Consider the following 26,241-nt stretch of genomic DNA (forward strand, 5'->3'; position numbering starts at 1 on the left):
AAAACTTTGAATTGAATAGTCTCAATATGAGTAGTTATTCTTGTTTAATTAAATAATTACATACTTAACTATACACATAGTAATATTTTAGTACAATTTAAGGATAGAATGCCTGAAATATGTGTCAGGTGCATGTGTTTTCATTACCTACCATTTAATGTAAGATTTTTGGATTTGGGTCTATGGTAGGCATGGTATGGTTGTGAGAATGATAGACAGTGATAGGGAGACTAATAGAGTCGATTGCTAGATGCACCCATTTAATACCTATCTACCGACTGAATAGTCTGTATTATGTACTGACAGACATAGATCAACCCGCAGGCCCTGCATAATCAAATATGATTTGAGTTCCCTACTAAGCTACTACTGGACACAAAGAAAAGATTTTGGAAAATTCTACCTGGGGTGGATCAGCTAATAAATAATTAATTGGTCCACTAGATAAAGTAGGTTTTGAACATTGAACCTATTTTGAATCTGTAGGTTTACTTATTCGACCAAATTAGAGTTATTAGATTACTTTGAATACCTAGTAGGTATAGGGTATGAAATATCAGGTTTGAATTAATCTAACTATGTACATACCAGAAACAGAAAGACATACAACACTTATGCTCACGAAGTAGCCATGTGGATGTTGGAATTTTATTTGATTCTTATACCAATAAAATTTATATTAAGTGCTAGTATGTACTTTTGTTCCGTTTGCTCACCCTTGTGAAAATTATAAATTACATTGGCTGCAACTACCATTTAAGGAGAGGTGAGGTTATGAAAGGAAAATGAATTGAATCATTATTATATTAACCTAAAGTGAATTTAACTGATCAGATCAGATGAAAATAAATAAATGGAATTGAATTAAAATATTTATTTATCAGCATAACAGTGGTTCTTTCAAATGTTCTTAGAGTTTTATAATTAAAAAGGTAAAATTATATGAGCTATCACATTCATATAAAGTCACTAGTAGCTGACATCCTCTTATACTAATAGATGACATGCATTCGTGATTTTTAGAATTCGGAAAATAAAAATAATAATAAAATAAAAATACGTTTCCACTTCTCATGCTCGTAAGGTTCTATTTTACGCTGGCTATAAGACGACTAAAGTGCGTTTCATGCTGTTATGCACAAGGTATTTATAGGTAAACAACAGTCTCTCTGAATGACATATGGATGAGAAAGAATGTATGTAATTTCTATGGTGCCAGTGAACTTTTGCACTTGTATTGAGGTTGCGACATATACCTACAAACTCATTACAGCACCCTCATTTAATCCCTACTCTTTTCGGACAATCTATAGATATGTACTTATAGTAATATTATTGTTACATTTCCTCGCAATCGAAGTGAAAAGCAGTGTTTATAACTCGGCTCAAGTGGCTTGTTTGGTGCCCTTGTTGTACAATCTGCTACCATAAATCAAAGCCTTTAGGTACTTACTACCTCAGAAAAACACGCACTGAACAACAGGTTAACTACCAAGTACATAATAAATTATTTACTGTTGTTATTATTGGATTGGCTTACCAACTTAATAGATGATACTATCTGCTGTAATAATAGAAATTAGAAAGAAATACTAAGTTACGAAGTTCAATTTTTATGTACGAGTAAAGGAAACTTTGAAACATGTGTCTCTAATAACAAAAGAGAGTTACGAAGGTGTTATTAAATGAAGTGGCAATGACTGTGGCAATGTTATGTATTACAGGGTCTGGATTGTTGTATTTCTTTATATAGCCTACTAACACATAATTTTATCATATCGTTGTTTCTCGGGTATAAATAATGCACGAATAATTCGATCTCTGACTTAGGTTTAGGTTTTGAAATAAGAAATGAAATTGTCAGTATACAGAGAAGTGTAAATCTTAACCTTGCAAGCCCCATCGGATAAATAGTGGAGAAACGGATTCCCTACTTTTACTGCCCAAATTTTGACTAGCTATTTGACTTTGGAAAAAGGAGCTTATGAGATGCATATTTTTACTAAATAAATAAATTATTAATATAATTATTATAAACAAAAGACGGATTGCTCTCTTGTGTGTGTGCCCTTAAATTACATTAAAATTTCAAACGAGTTGCACAATTATTATCACTTGCAGACATTACACGTAGGGCGATTGTCTAAAACCTGCATCAATCATTATTGTTCTGATTGGCTGAATTTGTGCGATTCTTGTTGCAACAATGCATTGTGGCCAATAGTGAGCGAGCATTAACCAATCAGAGATGATTGCGATCGTGACATTGTAGCTGTCAAACAACCGCGGTAGAGCCCACGGTGAACTAAAGATGTTTACTACTGTAGATACCCCACAAATAGTTAAGAATATCGATTTGAGTATTGAGTTCAGTAGTCTCGATAACTAGTCTTTCAAATCATTAATCAAATTACTAAAAGCCATAAAGCAAATTAAGAAGAAGATTAATCAAATGAGGTATTAAGGGAGCAAACACTTAGCGGGTTTGCCATAACCGTTGACACTATAATATTCATTCTATTGACTGTACACAAATAATCGCTTCTGGTGGCTGTCTTGAGGAAGCGAATTAAAAAAAAAATAAAAATGGTGTTTAATATTGTTATGATATAACGTGTCATTGTTATGAATGTGATTATTATTTTTAGACTCTAAACAAACTGACAACTAGTGAATGAGAGAAAAGGATACCGACTTATGTATGGACTGAGTCCTGGTGTGATAAGCGGTGATCCCTGAGAATATTAGAAACGAATACCGACTTATGTATGGACTTATTCCTGGTGCGATAAGCGGTGATTCCTGAGTATAGTTGAAAAGAATACCGACTTATGTATGGATTTATTCCTGGTGTGATAAGCGGTGATTCTTGAGAGTATTTTATGATAACCTAAGGAGCAAATAAGAGAGAAGAATACCGACTTATGTATGGACTTATTCCTGGTGTGATAAGCGGTGATTCTTGAGAGTATTTTATGATAACCTAACAAGCAAATAAGTGAAACGAATACCGACTTATGTATGGACTTATTCCTGGTGCGATAAGCGGTGATTCCTGAGTATAGTTGAAAAGAATACCGACTTATGTATGGATTTATTCCTGGTGTGATAAGCGGTGATTCTTGAGAGTATTTTATGATAACCTAACAAGCAAATAAGTGAAACGAATACCGACTTATGTATGGACTTATTCCTGGTGCGATAAGCGGTGATTCCTGAGTATAGTTGAAAAGAATACCGACTTATGTATGGATTTATTCCTGGTGTGATAAGCGGTGATTCTTGAGAGTATTTTATGATAACCTAACAAGCAAATCAGGGAAACGAATACCGACTTATGTATGGACTTATTCCTGGTGCGATAAGCGGTGATTCCTGAGAATAGTTGAAAAGAATACCGACTTATGTATGGATTTATTCCTGGTGTGATGAGCGGTGATTCCTGAGAATATTTTATGATGAACCAACCGGCAAATGAGAGAAAAGAATACCGACTTATGTATGGACTTATTCCTGGTGAGATAAGCGGTGATTCTTGAGAATATTTTATGATAACCCAACAAGCAAATAAGGGAAACGAATACCGACTTATGTATGGACTTATTCCTGGTGTGATAAGCGGTGATTCCTGAGAATATTTTATGATGAACCAAGTGGCAAATGGGAGAAAAGAATACCGACTTATGTATGGACTTATTCCTGGTGTGATAAGCGGTAATTGCTGAGAATAGTTTATGTAATATACCTTGTCCCAATTGTGTCAAAGGTTGTCTATTTTATATGTTCCAAATGAGACATATTGTTATTGGAAAATTTAATTCATGTCCCAATTGTGACATACAGCAAGTGGAAATTTTTGATTTTGTAGCAATCGTGCCAAAGGAGGGTAGCATTGACTATAATATAAACCTAAGAATAAGGAATCAAGAATGACAAATGGAAGGTGGCAATACTGACGTAAACAATGGATCGTATTCCGGTGACAAAAGCTGGTCCTAGTAAGAACCAACAAACGAATTGGAAAACGACTGACGAAGCGTCTGAAAAATGACGAAAAATAATAGTCTGGTAAAACCTGATTCGATAATCCCGATGCGAGTGGACGGTGATCTTCAGTATGAACTTCAGCAACTGATCGGGTCGCGATGGTGACAAGAGGGAGTCCAGTTAATTTGATGGAAAACAAGCAGACTAAATCGGGGTCGGCAAGTGGAAAGGGTGTATCCTTTTTATTAATAATAATAGATTTATCTACAGAATAGGGGTACAGAAGTAGATATCATGGTTGGAAATCACTTTACCTGTTCTAGCAGATACTTACTAATGTTCAAGGGTTACTTAAATTCAAATTAAAGTTCTTATAATGGACGTATTCAGTAATAATATATTAATTATGTCTTGCTGAATTCGGTACGTAGTAGAAGTTGTATAGACCCTTTAAAGTAGATCTAAAATGACATGCTGATTGTAAATGCTAAATATCGGTTCATGTTAATGCACATCTTCGCAGTCACTCATTGTATTACGTTGATGTTTGGTGGAAACAGCACAGTAAAGAGCAAATTCTTAAATACTATTTCAAGTAACATCTATTCCAATAGACTATATAAGCAGTTCGCGCACGAAGGCTTGCTTACTTCACTCGCTAGGTATTAATGTATGGATCGCTGACATGTTATCAAAGCGTATAAGTACACCAATGTATCACGAAATAATTTCCTACATCTTTGTCATTCATTTGTCACACACTGACACGAGACAAGCAACGGTGACCGATGCAGCAATTCACGGCTCAGCATGACGCTGGGTTGGTGCAGCGTTGGGTGCTGTCTGTCCTCAATCACCGTGTTCAAGTTAACCATATTATCATAAGAGGACGAGGGTCTCTGGCATCGTTCGTCCTTACGCGCTCAAGAATGTACAAGAATGGAAGTTTCCAGAAATCAGATTTTATTGTATGTTACATCAATTAAGTCTATAGTGCCATCAAGGACTCGTTGCTTGCGAGACAATAAAATGGGGCAACAAAACGCCGTCTGTTGCGCTCTCTATCGCACTTACGGGGCTTATGGTAGACACAGTTATGCATGCATCTACCCCTAGTGCAAGGATGATATGGGGCACCACGGGTAACGAGTTTATAATAATACAATAATACCTTGGCTAACATCATTGTGACTTATTTTGTTATATTAATAATAGTATTTGTTGTACTACAATCGAGATACAGTCAGAGGCAGTCGTCTCAGTTATTTGAAAATATAGGATTACATTGTGCACATTGTAGATCTCATAGTGATCTGTACTGTGTATCATTATCAATTAGTGGATTCATGTTTCTTTAAATTTCTGAAATAATATGATTATTGGGTTCTCCTTAGAATACATTGTGGTTTGTTTCGATCTTAGTACTTATTAATAATAACAACTACATTTAACCATATTATTTATCTTGATTTCGTAGACATCAAGAATATTGGTTCAATATTCAATAATTCAATTTGATAGGTAATTATCTTTTATTGTTATTCAAGTAGAGTACAAAATATGGTCACATAATATCTGTGCCGACATCTCTGCCTTTCTGGTCTGCAAAAATATTTTACAATCATTATTCATATACTTACCGATATTGCTTAGTATAATACTACATATATGCAATTAAAGATTGGCATATTGTTTTCTTATTATTTGTTTTACGTTACATACTTATATTGTAATATTATTTTTTTTTTCAACGGTGTCAATCAGTAGGTACCACTTGAGAATAATTAAATGTCAATTCACGATAGTCAAATTGATAATTCATGAAACACTACAAAGACATTATAATCAAGGTCAACTCATATCAAATATTCATCAATTGTATGAGAACATTGGATTATAAGATATTCTTTTAATTTATTTTTAAGTTTAAAGAAATTATGAACTCTACAGAAGTAGTTAGGTACATTGGTATATTGTAGAACTTTGTGATTAATTTTATATAAAGTGTTAGTAATGGTCAATGGGATCCAACCACTCTTACCATATCTCTTAAAATGTTTATACTAGTGAAAATATTGTATTTGTGTTGCATTAGAGCATTATGTAGGATTAGAATTCATGTCATTACAGTGGTAAGAAGGAAAGGGCAAACAAACTTACTTTAATTGAAAACGGATAGTGACATGGTTTAAAATCATAGAGTACTTAGCACTCAGAATTCAAGTTGGTGATAATTCACTATCCTTCTTTTCTTTCCTCGTTGTTGTTTTGTTTAAGTTTGATTATATTTTATTCGCTTTAAATGCAATTTACCAAAGATGTTTTATAATTCTCATAATTAGTATTGCCACATTTGCCATGCAAATATTTATTCACGTATTACTAAATACAAATACAAACTTGAAGAATATGTAGTTCATAATAATATTTAAAAATTAAATTATTGATTTCACTATAATTTCCTTGTATTAAGTATTAACATAAATTGTGTTGATTTCAATATTTGATTATACTATTGTGAATTGGTTGTATACGTATATCACTAACAATAACTAGATTATAGAATTTTCTTAATATCAAGCTTAAATCAGAATGACTTATAGTATTTACTATTTACTTATCTCAGTGTGATTTGTTGTGTATTTATAAGAATTAGACTTACAGATGTTGATTGCAATGTACATAATGATTATTGATACCAGTATTTTGTAGGTCTCGTTGGCACTTGTTTTGTGCACTTGTTAAATCTAACAATGTTAGCTTTGATCTGTTAGAGGAATTATTATACTAATCATATTAATTATAATATAGGACTGTTAAGGTATTCTATGTTGCTCCTATTGAGTTATGGGTATGAGGGCATTACCCTCGGTTGGAAGGCCGAGTGGTCAGATATGGGGACATATCTGGAGCAGGATGGACGACTGTGGGCAACACAGAAAAACCGGCCAGCTGTCACCCGCGAGTCGAGGTGCGAGAGCGCGCGGGAGTAAAAAAGGAACGATATAAAAGTAATTAAGCGAGATATAAGTACTAGGTGATTAATTAAGCTAGATATAAACTAAGTGGATGTGACAAGTGTACCTGAATATAAGACTGTGGACATTGGAACTGCGTTTGATTCATACTAGGGTCATCCCAAGACTAATAAACCCGGATTGGAGGTTAAGTTGTTTATAATATGATCTGATTCTAACAAAATATTTCACTGACAGATAGCTACGTTATCCCCTAGTGCTATAAGGCTATAAATTATATGTGTTTGTAACCTATAGGTACGAACTTGCAGGCAAAAGCTAGTATTTTATACATTTAAAATCTATAACAACATCGAATCAGTATCCTTATTATAAATGCGAAAGTGTGCTTGTTTGTTGGTTTGTTGGTTTGTCCTTCAATTACGTTGCAACCGAGCAACGGATTGACGTGATTTTTTGCATGGGTATAGTCAAAGATCTGGCGAGTGACATAGGCCACTTTTTATGCCCGAAAACCAGAGTTCCCACGGGATTGTCAAAAACCTAAATCCACGCGGACAAAGTCGCGGGCGTCAGCTAGTTAAGTATATTTTGGTCATTAAGGCCAAGCTGGATATGAGCAAAATGCGTGGATTGTTCACATATGGCAAAAATCAAGTAAGTACCTAATGTCAACTATTTAATACATAAAATCACAAAATTTGTATACCTATTTGATAAAAAAGAGAGTGTTGGTAGTTATCGAATCAAAATGGCGGATCGACATAAGACAAATTGATATCCCATATGCTACCACTAACTTTCCAATAGAGTCAATTGAAGAACAAATGGTGCCCTAAAATATACAATAGGAAATAGCTTTACAAAGGCAAACCAATAACGCAGTTTATAGTTATAGTAGCGTGATCCCAAGCCAAATACGTTAGTTCGGGGGAACGAAGTAAAAAAAGTATAACAATAAACTAATATAATTTAGAACCAGCGGTGGGTGAAGTCGTTACCTATTTGTATCGGGGGACTTAATTTAATGACGGATTGGGATTCATTTTCATCTTTACGATAGAAACGTTAAGAAGTTCTCTTTCTGAGAATTGAATCGCATATATGCGAGGTGAACCGAATGGATATTATTGCCTAAATTTACATGTAAAAAAGAAAACACTTATTTATTGCACTAAGTACCTACCTACCTATAATTTTATAAAAGTTACATTTAAACTGGATGACGCCCGCGACTTCGTTCTTGTGAATATAGATTTTTTCTAAATCCTCTCTGATTTTCCGGGATAAAAAGTAGCCTATGTCTGACCCGGGATATCAGGGCTGAAGTCAAGCAGTGCTACTTGTATAGTATACTAGCTTTTGCCAGCGACTTTGTCTACAACCCATATCTTATCTATCTCGGGCATAACGTAGCTATCTAGTAATGAAAGAATTTTTGAAATCGAATGAGTACTTTCGAAGATTACCTCCTACACTCAAACTTATAAATATCACCTCTTTGTAATACCTATAAGTGTAATTATATTTATAGACAACGTAACCAATTTACTTATAACCAAAAGAAACATAAAAGATAAACTAACGTAAACAATGCTTATAAGATGATGTTCCTGCTCAATCAACTTTTGATATAATAAACATAACTTTCTGATTATGAAACTTAAATTTAATAACTAAAGTGTCTTAACAACTTGCCAGAGGCAGCCCTCTGTAAATGATGTGTAATTAAAGAGCACAAGATAATTTGGCGCCATAGATTAGATGTCAAAATCAGTAATAAATAAAGATATAAATTGAGTATTTTTTGTAAAATACGTTAATAGGTAAACATAAAACTTAGGAGAGATAGGCTATATAATTAGGGAATCAATAACAGTCTCCACTCGACAGGAGTTCGAAAACCTCCCTGGCGCAGTAGTAAGCACTGTGGTCTTTATTAGTGGGAGGTCCCGGGGTCGATTCCTGGCAGGGGCTTGGAATTTTATAATTTCTAAATTTCTGGTCTGGTCTGGTGGGACGGCTTTGGCCGTGGCTAGTTACCACCCTACCGGCAAAGCCGTGCCGCCAAGCAATTTAGCGTTCCGGTACGATGCCGTGTAGAAACCAAAAGGGGCATGGGTTTAATAAAAACTGCCATACCCCTTCCAGGTTAGCCGCTACCATCTTGGACTGCATCATCACTTACCACCAGGTGAGATTGCAGTCAAAGGCTAACTTCTATCTGAGTATTAATTAAAAAAGAATCTCCTGGACATAGGTACTTTTTTTATCCATCTACTTACATGCCGTCACCATCTTAATAAGGTCGTCAGTTCAGCAAATAGAAAATTGATGACAAATTGACATTGTAAGGACTTGAAATATTTTTTACAAAAGTTCCTAATATGCGATAAATATACTTACTTACTTAAAAAAAAGATTAATTAGGGTACGTTACTTAGGTACTTACACTTTTTTTGAAAGAAGAACTATAGGTACCTACTGTTTATAAAAACGTGTCGAAGAGATGGTTTCTCTGAAAAAAAGAAATATGATTGCAAAATTAAACATCGCTCGGTCTCACCACAAAAACTTAAAATAACTTTAAACACGTGTGTTTTTAGTTTGTACGAACTACACGGGTTTAACGTTCGTTTAATTAAACCGCGTCTAAAGGTTTTTGTGGTACCTAAGTCAGTGAGAACAATAATAAATACAGAAAGCTAATTATAAACTGTCAAACATTATTTAAAGTTTTAGACAAAATGTTATTTAAATACTTGGCAGTTTGTGAATTGCCCAAGGCTGATAACTGATAAGGACACCGCGTAATTAATTTGGAGATGTCTTAAAATTATACGTCTCAAATATCTAAGCTACCTAATACTTCAATTAATTTTACATTTCATAATACTGATTATCATAAAATAAGTGATTATGATTATGAATGTTTATTATATAGACACAACTTTCCTACTACTATTTAGTTCGTCAAAGGTTACATCTATATTAGCTGTACCTATTCGCTAAATTTTGCTTTTATAATGTCAATATAGAAGTTGACATCGTTAATTTATAAAGGCTCTATTTTACTAAATTAATAAGACATTTAAGTAATAAATTATTACTTACAGGACATGTATTAAAATGATACGTTTCAAATATTTAAGTTTTTATATTAATTATTTACCATCCCTTATTAATATTATGTTTTATCATGTATTTACATTGTAATAAAAACCAAAATATACAGAACCATTGTCTTCATTTGTAACATTTTGTTTATATGTATATTTAAGCCAAGTTTCATCATGAAAACCTCCAAACTATACAGTACCCTATATATATTTGCATATCTACTTATACGTTAATCGTAAACTTTCCTTTTACAGTGTCATTAGGGAAATTGACATCGTTAATTTATAAAGCCTCCCTTTAACTGCTTCGCTATCGACGAATTTAAATCGGTAATCCCGCGGTTTGTTTTATAGCGGTGATATCTGGCAATTTATATTATCATGATCGTAAATGTATGCTTAATGTTGTGAATCAATTTTGCTTCGCGAATTGAATAAAATAGATGGGTAATGATGCCTCCTTCCAAGAAGACAGATTTCTGTGCAAACAAAATTGGCTATTATAAAACCATTCATAATATTCATATCACGCCATGTTGCGGATATACCTACCTATATGGATTTTTGTAAATTGTTATTTATCCAAAGCATATTTTTGAGTCATCTTTTTTATTATTATTATTTAGATACAAGTAAGCCCTTGACTGCAAACTTTTACCTAGTGGTAAGTGATGATTCAGTCTAAGATGGAAGCGGGCTAACCTGGAAAGAGTACGGCAGTTTTTATTAAACCTTTGGTTTCTACACGGCATCGTACCGGAACGCTAAATCGCTTGGCGGCACGGCTTTGCCGGTAGGGTGATAACTAGCCACGGTCGAAGCCTCCCACCAGTCCAGACCAGAAATTTAGAATTTATAAAATTCCAAACCCCGGCCAGGAATTGAATCCAGGACCTCACACTAGTAAGACCATATCGCTTACCACTGCGAAATAAAGAAATCTTTTTAGGGAAATTATGTTTTGTCATCATCACTAATTACTTAATGTAGTAAAAAGGACTGAATTTATCGGTACAATTTGTTTGAATTGATGGTAGAATCATGATAAAAAGACAGCCAGACAGATTTAAAAGAGCTCACAAAACCTACGAGCATACCTTTGTGATGCATTTTATCTCGCATACATTATCTTTATAACTCACTAGAACTTAGTTTAGGATCTCTCCCCAATAAACAATGCCTTTTCCGATCGCACACTTTTTTAATCGCTTTTATGTTTTGGTATGAAGTGTCAATAGTAACACGAACGTCTGAGTGTTGTGTTACAGCAAAAACAAACTAAAGGCGTATAAGTGCCAAAACAAAAGGACGTCGATTCAGTCGGATCGAATTACCTTTGACGAAGTGCATTCGAACAAACCGAATGTTGTATTGATTGTACCGGTGCTCGAATTCTCGAAGGAAAACGCTCCAAGAATTCGAGACACACGCCACAATATAAAGGATTATGATTATTATTTTAATCCGGCTGTACAGCTGCAAATAAAATATTTCAATTCAATGATTTTTAATTGGAACTTCACGCCATATTTATGCTCGTAAGTACTTACTTTTTGTTTACTAAACTATATTTTTGTATATTAGGCTGTAGGCTTACCTATCACATACATAGAGGTGCTGAATACGTTGGTTATAACTTGATAATAATATGATAAGAAAAGTAAAATAGAATTAATTTTATAAAAGATTTTTTTTATATTAAAAATATGTATGACAAGTAGATATTGAAATGGATCTTAGAGCAGGATAAGTATCCGGTGTCATGAACAAATAGAAGTGTCTACATTGATTCCAAACTTAATTAAGACTTGCTGGTGGTATCGACAACGGAAACTAATTAAACTTATCTCATTATATTCACAAACGAATATTTTTAAGTAGGATGGAACAGCAAAGGAATAAAGGCGGTTTTCATAGAGACTTGGTTTACGAATTTATTAAAATTAAGAAAAATTATGCGCTTTTATAGCGACGCCTTCTTCGTTATTGGATATTGTTAACTCAGTGGGAATTTGTTTAAATATTTTCAAGTAAGTTTAATTTAATTTGTATTTTTGTAACCTGGGGTGACGAAATAAGCAACTGTAATTTCTCCCCCGGTATGTTGTTTTCAATAAAAAACTAAATTAAAACTAAATTTTTAACCATTCGTGAAAAGACAGCCTGTTTTGCAAAACAAAACAAAACGAAACTTTAGTTTTAAAAATATTTAAGTAAAAACTTATCCCTTGAGTAGGTATTTAATTAATTTTAACAGACAATAATGAAGTATACTCTGAATATTAAAGTAAATAAGTATTACATTAAACTAAGTAGTTTATTTTAAAAACGTTGCGGTGTCGAAAATGGAATAAAATTAACATTGCAAATGCTACTTAGGCAGCGTTGTGTAAGCTCGGAGTACATTGTTCATTTTCACAGGGATCTCCATAAACTTTATTCTTTTAAATTCTAGAATGGGAATAAATTATACATGGAAATTAACTTGAATACGATGCACCTCCAAATTTGCACGAATATGTTTTGGAGATGTTCCAACAGTGACTTGTATGTTTTGTGTAATGAGTTAGGTTTTTATTTTGCATTTAACTATCAGAGAGACGAAGAAATTAAGATAATTGCGACCTAGATTTCCAACTTGGGGCCAATTCAAATAATACTCTCGCCTTGCAAATGTTCTTAAACCTAATTAATTTATTGAGGTTTTATTCAGACATTCCATAAATTTTTAACATCAAAGCTTAATTTTGCGTTACTAGCTATTCATAATTTTCGAAAAGAATTTGAGATAGAATTAAAAAACCAACCAAGTGCGAGCCAGACTCACGCACTGAGGGTTCCGTACTACAGTCGTCAGTGGTATGTTTCGACATTTTGTACAATAAATCAAAAACTGTTATGCACAAAAATAAACAAAAAAAACAAAAATCTTTTTTAAAATGAATAATATGATTAATATTATGATTCCCCACTTGGTATAGTTATCTTACTTTGAAAATACTATATTTTTTTATGATAATTAAAAATTAGTGGTGTATAGAAATTAGTATGATTAGGCAATCCAATATTTGTAGGTAGGTACTAGCCCCAAAAATATAAAAAGGCATTAATTTTAAGGTACCTACAGCATTTAGCGTCCATAAATATGTAGATACCACGGAACAGAAAGAACAGTTTTTTCTGTTCCGTGGTAGATACAACAAAATTACATACACCCGCCCACATACCGAAGTAACAAAATTCGCTTGAGGTGTAATTTCTGAAAGTATTGATGAAAGGGACACAAAAGGGATGGAGCAGAGATTTAAGTAACTTGTTCGGCTTCGGCGGACGGGTTGAGTATAAAGGCTGAAATTTTCCAGACGGGAAGAATTTTGGATTCCTTTCAGCAACAATGGCTGAGAGCACCAACGCAGGCCGCGATGAGTATTCCACGAGTGGAATCTCTTTGCAACCACAATTGTTTTAAAGTGAACAAAGCGGCGCGTTATAAAGTTAATGTGGACGGCTCAAGGTCTGAAGTGCTGAACAAAATTTAATTTATACGCCGTGCCAACTTAACTAAGGATGCGCGGATTAATTTCATAAAAGATGACTTTAATCTAATGCTCGGGAGCCTATTTGCGGATAGAGTATAAAGTGCTTTTGCACTTGTACTTGCGTAGAGCGTGGCGGAGAATGAATTTTATATTTTATGCATGTGAATCGAATAAAATTTTGATATTATATCATACTAAGCTCAGAGTCGGCTGTATAACGAGTTTATTCAAATCTTTATTTGTTGAGTAAAAGTTAAAAGTTGAAATGAAGTCTTTTAAAATTAAAAAATTCTTACATCATCTATACGTTGTTCATTGAATGGAGCGCAGTTTTTTCCTCTTGTCTCCATGAACATAAAAATAAATGTTTGATATCTAAATAAGTATATAAAAGGAAAAGGTGACTTACTGACTGACTGACTGACTGATCTATCAACGCACAGCTCAATCTACTGGGCGGATCGGGCTGAAATTTGGCATGCAGATAGCAGATAGCTATTATGACGTAGGCATCCGTTAGAAAAGGATTTTTGAAAATACAACCCCTAAGGGGGTGAAATAGGAGGTTGAAAGTGTAGTCCACGCGCACGAAGTCGCGGGCATAAGCTAGTAATAAACAAAATGTTCAAATGTATCAAGTTAGGTACTTATACCATCAGAGAGCATTTGATACTCTCACAATAAAAAAATAAAAGTAAATCTGCACGGGGAGAAAAGTGTAATCCGCGAACCCGGTAGTAGAGCTATGTGGTGGTTCGGATTGAAGCACTATACACGTTTCAGAGAGTAAGTCGTTGTCTGCGTGTCCGAGGGTAGTACCTTGTACGTTGTTATAGTAGGTATAAGTCCCGCAAATTGCTATTACGCTGGAACCATGTCTCATTAACATCGAAATGACGTCATTTAACGTATATTTAAGTAAAAATATACCATCAGCTCGAAACTTCAGTCTAGTGGTGCCGTCACTAAAATGGCGGCCACGCGTATTAGCAATTTGCGGGACTTATACCTATTAATGGAGTTATTCGTGATCATCTCTTAGCATCAATAAATCGATTCAGCGTGTTTGTAATGCGACAAACTGTATTCCGATAACACAGTTATTTATCCGAAGTAAATTACATACAATTTCATTAATTAGTTTGCAACAATAATTCGTATAATCCGTTGTTATCAGTAAATCCAGCTCCGTATGATTGCTGGGTGGTTCAATAAATCAAATTGTGTACAATACAATCAACAAAATATTTTATGATTAAACTGTGGAATAAGGATAACAAATCCGTCAATAATGAATAAATAATATTCAGATCTTAAGCCGTTAATAGCCCAGTGGTTAAGAAGTCAGCCTCCTAGTCGGGAGGTCAGGATTCTGTCCCCGGCGTGCACTTCTAACTGTCCGAGTTACTTATTTGCGTTTTAAGCAATTAAACAAAGAAAACATCGGTTCCGCAATTTTCGATATTTTTTTTAAATTATCTAGTATTACAATATTTTTCTAGTGTTAGGTATACTAATGATTGTAGATGGAATGACACACATTGTAAACATGATGATTGATGATTTTACTCATGATTTTATGCCGAGTCATAAAGCAGACATTCTTTTTGCTAATAATAAACATAATACGTTCATATTTTACCCAAGGATATCAGATTTAGACATCGTGCAGCGTGCATGTTAAGTTATTGTTGTCAAATCAAAGTTCAAAAGAAATGTTTATGTTTGTCTATTCAGACATTTTTACGGTAAAGTTGTTTTCAACGTTCCGACACGGGGTAAAGAAAAGGTTTGCATCCACTTTGAATAAGAGCATTTTGTTCGGTGGGATGAAAACTGAAAAGAATACCGGTTAACTATTATTTGCAAAGCTGACCCCGGCTTGTTCTAGTTAGCGTTTGAGTACATCTACTTAAAAATCCATTGCGGTCACTTTCTTTGGTTGCACTGGTACTTTTGTACTGAAGTTTTAAATTTTACATTAATTTAGGACGGTGTACATTAAAAGGGCTTATAATAGTAATACAAATTTTACCTATATTATAATGGAGTTAAGTATTAGGAAGTTCATATAGTTAGAGGCATTTAGAATCTAAATGCCTCTAACTATTTTAGATGTGTACTTAGCACTAGCTTCTAGATTGTTAAACACTTAGTTTAAAGAGTGAGCAGGGTAACTTTTATATGCATTAGGTTTCATTAATGATAGGTATTTATATAGAAGCAGGGAAATAAAAACCGGTTAAGTGCGAGTCGGACTCTCACACAAAGGGTTCCGTACCATCCGTACCAAGTAGGTACTTGATATTTTAACACTTATATGCAAGTTAATGACAATAGCACCATATCTATGTGATTTAGTAAATTATTATTTTTGTGCACAGCTTTTATTTTTTTTGTGATGTAACCACAAATTGACGGTTTTCCGATTGATTCCTTTACTTGTGCTTTAATACTTACTTACCTTCCAAATTTCATTATTCTAGGTCAACGAGAAGTACCCTATAGGTTTTCTTGACAAACACGACGAACAGACGGACAGACATCCAGACAGACAGAGAGCAAAGTGATCCTATAAGGATTCTTTTTCCTTTTGAGGTACGGAACCCTAAAAATGACTTAACAAACAATTGACAATGATGGCGGTAAACATAATGATGATGAATTTGATGACTGTAACGATGGCAATTATTCGTCATTACTTTTAAACCTGTATTCGTTCTGTGGGAGCTTTAATTTAAAAAGTGGGGCTTAATTAGACATTGAATAAGTACGTTTTAAATGTTACGTTGGCGAGAAAAAGCCTAGAGCAATCAATGTATTACAATACAGCCTTTAGATGGTAGATCCGTACTTAGATTAATTTCATTATGAAATTATGAATGATAAAATTTCGCAGGCAAAGCGGCAGGAATAAGCCATTGGATATATGCATTGATATATAAAACGGTAGCAGTAAATTCTTTGATGTTTTTAAAGAGTGTGTTTACATCGCAAAATGATTTAGCGAGTTCGTCGAAGCGTGAACAGGCCTGAGATAAAATGGGTTGATCAGTCGCGAATACCTGAACGTTTGATTCCAAAAAGCGGTTTGACGAAGGTAAGCTTCCTCTCGGCTCCTCAACCCTTTGTCTCGCAGGAATACAATGGACAATCGCAATGCCTACAAGATACGATATGGGACACCCTTCTTACGTGACCAAATTTCCTACAAAATGTTTTGTGTTACGAATGTCTAAAATAAGTAATGTCATCTCCCCTTGGAGTCAGCTGTCTCTCTTTTTAAATGACGCCATTAGAGGTAAGTAGATAAGGTTTGAATAACATTTACCTAATGCCCAGATTTATAAATAAATAAATGGACCCACATTTTTTTCATGGCTCAACTCCATAAAAATTATGTTGCTATCTGCCCTGTAAAAAAATAAGCAGCTATAAAATTATACTATAACTTACATCATAATAAAGATTTAAAATATCTAGGTATTATTGCGCGCGGGTGACGTGCGGGTGTGCTGGGCGTCCCTCCGCCTTATACCCCGATTGCCATCTCGACCTGTTGCGGACTATACTTTAGATTTAGTGAGATATCTATTCTAGTCATATTTGGTCACTACTCAGCGAATAGATTTCAAAAAGTTTCTTTGATCACCAATCTGGATCGCAAATGTTGGATTTGGATCACAGATCAAGGATCGGATGGTGCGTGTACCGAGCTCGAATTTAATTTAGGTATGTACCTACCACATGTACAGTACGCGGCAGAAAGTAATGTACATCGGCCTAGAATGATATTTCGGCTTTGTAAAGCGTTGTCTCTGTCACTCATACCTATATGACGTTTTGTCGGTCTCAACGACAGAGACAACTATCTACAAATCCGCTATCTCCTTCTAAAGGTCGATGTACATTACTTTCTACCGCGTACTATAATAATATTATGTCGATAAGTTAAGAATTTCAGTTAGTACACATCTACAGATCAGAGATAGGTTGCGATATAAAGGATTATTTATTAGGATTGTTATTATATGCTTACTTATTTATTTAAAAAAAATATCACTGCAGTTTTGTGAGATGTGGTCAGCGGTCAAATTAATTTACGCTTCAAGTTTTGACTACACCGGACGTTGCGCGGGACTGTTCCTGCGTCCATTGTGTTCCTTTTTTCCTTTTCACTTTGCCCGGCTGAGTGCGTTCTTTCTTTCAATGCTTTCTTTACACTTTTTATTCGTTCGCCACCACTATGGACATTTGCCTCTGATCCATTTTATTCATAGCTTCCTTAGTTCAAGTAGTGTACAATTTGTCATGGATCTTAAATGTGTATTCCGATTAAGTTCTTTCCATTATACGTATCTACCTACCACCTAAGTTAAAAGTTTTATACACTACGAAGCAAAATATTTTTTTAGACGATATAAATATTATAAGGACATTTTGCACGAAAATCCTTTCATCATGTACCTACTATATAATAGCACGAAGGAGTAAACGTAAACGTCTGTGTAAAATAGCATATAGGTTTTAATGTGGTTCTAACTTCTAATCTATATCTAGAGTATTGACGAGTTTATGTGAAACATTTGGCAGACCACGTTAACTATTTAGCTAACCTCTCTATACCAAAGAATAATCCTAAATTAGTCAGTCCCTTACAAACCATCCCTGCCCATCGTTCAAGGCTGCAACCCCTGTAATTAGCTACATGGCAGTATTCCAGAGCTGACTATTATCCCAGGCGCTTTAGTAGTTGAAATAGGATGTTACCACAAAATGACCTGTATACTAAAAATTCAACTATCGTAATTCGTACGTAATAAGTAGATACACTTCAGAGTAGAATTTTATAAGAAACTAGCTGATCCCCGCGGCTTCGCCCGCGTAAATTTAGGTTTTTAAAGATCCCGTATAGCCTATGTCACTCAGGAATAATGTAGCTTTCTACTGGTGAAAGAATTTTTAAAATCGGTTCAGTAGTTCTAAAGATTACCCCCTACAAACAAACTTAACGACATTACCTCTTTATATAATATAAAGATTACCCCCTACAAACAAACTTAACGACATTACCTCTTTATATAATATAATACAACGGGCCGTGCAGCAGAAATCGTAATATTTTAATTTCGTCATAACTTCAAAACCAAACGTCCAATTTTAATCATTCAAAGACCAAATATTATCTCCATAAACTGTTCTTAGTGATGAAATCATTTATTTTGATAAGGATTAATAGCATGAGTAAAATAAACGCGTTTAAATGTAGTCCAAAAAAAATTCAAGATTTTTAAATAAAAAAATGGTTGCTGTGCCTCACTCGACATAGATGGGTATAGTGTGTCGCGGACTTTTTTGTAGATATTTATAAGATCTACAATCAATTAGAACATTTTATGGTTCTATCTTTTATAGTTTAGGCAGCGTACGCAAAATAAGTAACTTTTCTGGTTGATTTTTTACACCTTGTGTCCGAAAAACCCAAATATCTTACGGAACCCTATTTTTTTCCAAAATAAAATATAGCCTATGTTACTCGTGGATAATGTAGCTTTCGAATGGTGAAAGAATTTTTAAAATCGGTCCAGTAGTTTTTGAGCCTATTCAGTACAAACAAACAAACAAACAAACAAACAAACAAACAAACAAAGTTTTCCTCTTTATAATATTAGTGTAGATTTAAAAAATGTGCCTGTTAGAGGCATGCAGGCGATGTTTGCAGCTGACGCCAAAATATGGCATTATAATATTATGATGTCCCTAATCTACTTCACGGTCGGATGGACGGAGTACTGCTGTCGATAACAATAACCGACTTAATATGCCCGATAATCGGTTTTGCTATTCGGAAATCTCCCTGATTGACACTTTCATGACATTTGAGTTGGAGACCCCGCATTGGCGATCATTTTTCCATTACTCTGTGAATGAGAGGGGGAAAAGTTTAATATTTTTAAATATCCACGGCCAGGGAAATAAGATTAGGTACCTAGAATTATCTGAATAACCAATAAAGCGTTCTAGTAAAATTGTAGCATTTATGTGCTGTGTATATACCTACTCGTATTAACAGGTAAGTTATTATTTTATCGAATTTAGTAAAACCTATAACTATCGGCCAATACCTGTTTTATAATAATATAATTGCTACTGACCTAAGACGGAAAATTAATATCAGAATTTTCGTGCTGATTTTTTTTTAAATTGCGTGTTATGATGAGTTTTTAGATAAAGGTCAAATAAAAATTAAATCAACGAATGTATGAGCAATTGTCAACAACAAATCAAAACTTAATAAAGTACAGACGTAAGCTTAGTATTATAGTGGATCTGGATTCTGGATATTCATTAACGGCGATGAGAGTTAATGATTTAAGTTTCCACATTCATGAAGCTCTCGGTGAACTGTTTTAAGCCACAGTTTAATGGAGGCGGTAAATTGCACATTAATATTTCGGCTTAGATGACCACGCCTGAGCCATTGAGATGGAGGGTATAAAGCGGAATTCATAATATTATTATGTATAATTATCTACCTACTGCGAAACACGTAGGTACTACATAATAATGTCGAAGTTCAAGAAATGCATTTGTCAGCAATTGAAGTGATAACTAGCGTGTGTTTCTTTCAACTAATGGGTATGTATTATTTCATTACCTAGGTACTCTATAGAAAAATAACCTAAACCACTTGGACTGTGTACCTACCTAAGTCCAAAAGATGCTCTAAAAAATTCATTATTTTGTCCTTCTTTCTATGCGTCAAAATGATGTCATTTCGATGTTAATAAGACAATATGGTTCCATCGCAATAGCTATTTGCGGGACTTATACAATTCATACATACCAAAAATTTTAATTTAAAAAAAAGATAGTGAGGAGCAATCCTCGAATCCGCCTCGAATTGAAATTCGACTTCTAGGAAATAAAGTCCTAAGAGAAACAGTTACTACAACTTTTTTATCAAAATCTCTCGACATCATCAGGGAGGGCAATGAAACAATAGGTGTTTTGTCTCACCTTTTCACCTCAAAAATCATACATCTATCTCATTTTACACAACGTACCCTTGAAAGCGTAGCGGCTTTGCATGTGTAGGCAACAGTGTTTAAGACACACATGTAAAGGTCGCACACATGGACGGAGTGTGTAATAGGTATACAGAATTTTATATATGTGTGTGTTTGATGTTTTCTGGTATATCATGAATCATGATTCGCAGGTCTTCTGGGAATTCTTTGAACATTCTTATAGAGAATATTTTTGAATGGGTTAAAGAATTGTAGGTACATTAGAACTTAGATACCACCTTCTTACTTACTTATTAAGTAAAAAGATAGGAATCAATCAGATGGAACCTTAAAAGTTTTTCAATATTATTTACCTGTGACCAGCACTTTTGAAATATAAGTATTATTTCTAATTATCTACTTATTTTGACATTTTAGTACCTACAATTTAACAGTAAGTTGGTGGCATTACAAATAGTTAACAAAATGGTTTTTTTTTTAAATTTAAATGGTTTATAGGGCATTCTGAAACAGCGCAGCAGTGGTGGATTCATGGACGATTCAAAAGCACTTGTAAAAATTTAAGCAAGTAGGTAAGTATTGAATAAAAAATCTTTATATTTCTAGGTAACCACACCGTGTCTGAAATATCTGCAAGAATCTGTAGACTTAGGCAAAAAACACAATAAAAAGATTTCTTTTATACTAACTTATTGTATGGAACCTACTTGGTACCTACTACTGTCATAAAAATGTGACTCACCTCTCTTATGCCTCATAATATGGTATTTGTTTTTTATCACAGGCCCCACACAGCATGGCTGCTCATAATAAAAGTTGTATGAACTGTCTACTTCAGAATTTTGTTGCACAACCTGGGAAAGAACCTGCCACTCCACGCCGACGAGCAGGCACGCTAACCAACGTACGGTTAGAGCCATGACTTCCATAGTCCGCATTTTAACACAAGTCACTTAAAACACACAACACAAACACAAAACAGTTTTCTAACACCACGAATACATTTTCAGCCTGCAAAAGAAAAAATTAAATAAGAATAAATTGAACATAAAATAATAAAGATTTGTTAATACCAACAAAACCCCAGCATATTTTTTCAAGAACGGCTTTTAATAAATTAGAAAAAAAACAACTATGTACACTTGCTTAAAATGGTACCTAGTAGCATGAATTTTTAACCTTAGAAGTAATATGAAAGGTCGCCCGTTAGGCCTAAATAATGTTTGAGTCTGGCGACGGTAAAACAAATATCTTACAAAAAGAATGTAAAATAACTTTGCTAAAATATTACTACACTTGTATGCTAAAGTTATATTATAGTTAGAAGAATATTATAATTTTTATTATTATTTAAAGGTTCATATTTTTTTACTTATTGTATATAACTATTATTAAATGTAGTTACTTATATTATGTACTTTACAAATTATGTAGTGTATGGGCATAGAGAAAAACTGTACTTATTATGTATTGTTGAGATGCCTAATTATAATGTCTTATACCTACTGTGACTTTTTTATGATGAAGATGATGATGATGATACTGTGACTCTATAAACAAACTTTTAAATGAATCCTTAAAATATTTTGTTTCAAATGAAATAGTACATAGTCACAATACTATTGTATCAAAATCCAGAGAATGGGTAAACCTGTTGCTAATGAAGTAGAGCCATAATGCACGCCTATATTCTAATTTCTATTTACTTGTGTAATAATAAGTAATTTGTATCTACCTTCCTTGTATTTAGAATATAGGTAACTATTGGAAAAACTAACAGGACAGGGAATCAGTTTACTCAATGTTCTGTGGGAAAACTTAATTATTGTTGTTTTTTTAGTCAAAAAGATTTCATTATAATGACTTATGTAGGTTTATATTTTGTCGTGATATAATATAATAAAAAAGAAAACGATCCTAATCCATACTTCCAAACAATGCGAAAGTGTATCTGTCTGTCTGTCTGTCTGTCCGTGTCTGTCTGTCTGTCTGCTTGTCTGCTAGCTTTTCACGGCCCATCCGTTTAACCAATTTTTAATGAAATTTGGTACAGGCATTCTTTTCATCCCAGGGAAGGACATAGGCTACTTTTGATCTCGGAAAATCAAAGAGTTCCCACGGGGTTTTAAATAGTCTAAATCCACTCAGACGAAGTCGCGGGCATCATCTTGTAACAAATATATTAATATTAAGAAATAATACCTAACCTTACATTATTATTGAAAAAAATATCCAATAAAGGGCCGCCCGATAACTTTGTTTTATTGTACAAATATACAACCCACCTACTTTTTGAATAAATGTAATAAAATGATTTATATTTATATCGAGAAAGCAATAATTATATTCCAAATGCAAACACAATGAAACCAATAATAAAATAATGGAACAAAAATCGCAACAATACACATCCATTATGAAATAAAAAATGACAATTTTGCCTTCAAGTTTACATTGAAATAGTTGTATTGGGGTGGTATAATGGCCACAGGGACCATTACCATCGGTGATGGCATTAAAAACCAATAGAACATGTAATCGAGACCGCGAGGTTAACTACCTATATCCGATATTTGATAAAGCATGAATCACATTGCAATATACGAGGCAATATACGAGACTTAACACAATGTGTATTCCATCGAGATGCAAAGATAGTGTATGCAATAATTTTGATTTAAACAGTACGTGATAGATTTGGCGTGATATATTATTATAATATTCCCCTTTTTCCGTGGCGTGTGGAAGTCCCTACAAGCAACCTATGTCCAGCTGTGGACGTCTATTGGTTGATGATAATGATGATAGTGTCAGACATCAAAACGTGCCTATGAGTTTGTCTTCACTTTTGAAAATACAATTGTATGAGCTTTATCTATTTGGAGTTTTATGATATCTTTGCATTTAACATATTACCAATACAGTCGCAACTAATCCAAAAATAATCGTCTCTATATCCATTACGTATATTAAAGTATAATCATTCATCATTAGCCAGTTAAGCAAAGAGATCCATATCGGTGGCCATCATTGAATAAATATAAATGTCTTCTGGTAAATTTAACCCGAATCCTTCAGCCCTTCGTCATGTGGCCGATATCGTGAATGCGGCCAGGGTCTGAAAGAGTCCAGCGATGAATTAAATAGATAAGCCCTCAAAAAAGGGACTATGAAAGGGTGAAATAGGTTATCTCTACAAGACACTCGATTAGGTGCAAAGTAATAAATTCTGTCTTTGGAAATATTCCATACGTAAATAAATAAAACTATATCAAATGATTTTTCGTAAGCGCACTCCTATTCCCCCGCTTTCTGTTCCAAATTATAAATAAGGCACCAAAAAAGGATGTCCAGCTTAATTTTTTAAAATAAATAGTAAAAAAAAAATTAAAACAGTTATACCTGCCCCTTATTGCAATCAAATAATTTACCTACTATCTTTACATAAGGGTCCAAAATGGTGATTGAAAAGTTTTAAAGGGGGTAAAAAAACAGTCTCTAATTTAAACAGTTTTTTTTAGAAATCAACAATATTATAATCTATACTTCTATACTATAAATGTGATACTATAAATATTATAAATGCGAAAGTGTGTCTGTCTGTCTGTCTGTCTCTGTCTGCTAGAGTTTCACGGCCCATCCGTTCAACCGATTTTGACGAAATTTGGTACAGATATAGCTTGCATCTCGGGGAAGGACATAGGCTATCTTTTATCCCGAAAAATCAGAGTTCCCACGGGATTTTTAAAAACCAAAATCGGACGCGGATGAAGTCACCGGCATCATCTAGTCCTTCATAAATAGATTAATGTGAGTCCAATAATAATTTAACCATACTCTTTAATAATTCCATAATTTTTCCCAAGGTCCCTCCTTCGGCGGAAGAGACTGACTCGCTTGGCCGGTTTTTAATTTCTGTCTGTCTTACCTTCCCAGGCTTACCTTCGACACGGATGAATCGATTTTGATTGGACTTTCACAGTCAGTTAGAGACTTTAAAAACACGAGAGATGTTAAGTAATTTTACCAAAGAATTTTAGTCCCACAGAAAACACTTATTCAGCACGGACGAGTCGCGAGTAGCTTGGTGTATGTATAATATTTCTGTTTTGCTAGGTAATTTGTTCTCTCTGTATTTATAAAGCAAACTCAATCTCAAAACTACATTATACAAAACAAAATATTGACTGTATTTGTAAAAAGGTAAATGCAATAATGAATTCAGTTCAGATGTTGCTTAAACAAAGAAAGAGCGATATTTTTGCAAGATTTTTAAAAATTACTTATTATGTATTTTTATAATATTATATTCTAGTCCATGTTTGAATTGGTAGGGTGTGTAAACGTTCAACACTAGCTGGATTCTTATCCAATTAAAAATTAACGGAGCCCAGGTAGCTAAGTCTCGGTAGATAAAAGTTTTAATTTTCGTTTATAACCTATATAATCTCGTTTTAATTAAGTATAATAATCTTCAATCCTTGGAAAATCCCTTCACACATTTCTAAGAAGTTTAGTACATATTATTCGACTAGCTTATGTGGACCTTGTTTTACCCCTTCTGGGATAGAATTTTTAAAATTCCCTTCTTAGCGGATCTCTACGTCATAATAGGCTATCTGCTACCAAATTTCATCGATGATTTTCATCTTTCAAAGTAAGATTACTATACCAAGTTGGGTATCATAAGAAAGAGCGTTACCTGTAAACTCTAAAACAGATTTTTATTTATTTTTATGCATAATGCTTAACTACGTAATATACTTGAGTATAACTTACTGGTGTAATCGCGGCCATATTTAAGGATAAGTAGATGGACTTGACTTTTGCCGGTAGGGTGGTAACTAGCCACGGCCGAAGCCTTCCATCAGACAAAAGACTTCCATTATGACATAGCACATAGTCGTATCTTACAATAAAGGATATTGAATTTTGTGAAAAATTATATATTATACGGTATTTTAACAATGTTTACAAACGGGCAACAAAATCCAGGCTCGCTAATTGGCTGCCCAGGAGAGATACGGCCCAGAACGGATATTCGCTTTGAATTATTAATACAATACTGTTACAGCGGCAAATTATAAGCTTCTTAGTGGGAACTGAATAAATATCGGTTAACCGATAGTGGGCGCCCCAGGAAGCTACCTACTTATTCTGTCAAAAAAATACGGTCATGTGTCAACGTGAAGTACCCCGTAGTTTTCTTGACAGACATGACAGACAGACAGACAGACAACGAAGTGATCATAATATAAGGGTTCCTTTTTCCTTTTGAGGTACGGAACCCCAAAAAGAGATATTTCAGAAGATATAAAAGACGATGCTAAAATAAATAATACAAGAGTAAATATAAATATTTAAAAAAACAATCTTGAAAATGTGAAAACCTGGATCAAAATATTTATTGCAGTCCTGAGCAAAGGCGGAAGGACAAACCGTCTGCATGTTATAAATGTAGAGATCGGTATTTCCGATCTCTACATTTATAAACGTACAATTCAAATGTTCTAGGTATTCTGTGTAGGGCAATTGCATTACGATTTCAAGCTTCGCTTACAAAGGCAATATCCAGAAAGCAAGCTAT

At 34.0% G+C, this 26,241-nt stretch overlaps 1 protein-coding gene across 4 annotated transcripts in view; it reads right to left on the reverse strand.

The window, feature by feature from the left end:
* LOC117989611 (semaphorin-2A-like) overlaps positions 1–26,241 on the reverse strand; it is a 420,606-nt gene that overhangs the window by 146,873 nt on the left and 247,492 nt on the right. The window contains exon 2 of one of the 4 annotated variants that reach the window (XM_034976982.2): positions 21,397–21,665. The exons of the other annotated variants lie outside the window; for them this stretch is intronic. Within the exon in view, the coding sequence (XP_034832873.1) occupies positions 21,397–21,592 (196 nt within the window). The 5' untranslated portion in view covers positions 21,593–21,665. The remainder of the gene's footprint in view (positions 1–21,396; positions 21,666–26,241) is intronic. 4 annotated transcript variants of the gene reach the window in all.

This window comes from Maniola hyperantus, chromosome 16 (genome assembly GCF_902806685.2).
Source record: "Maniola hyperantus chromosome 16, iAphHyp1.2, whole genome shotgun sequence".
NCBI lineage: Eukaryota > Metazoa > Arthropoda > Insecta > Lepidoptera > Nymphalidae > Maniola > Maniola hyperantus.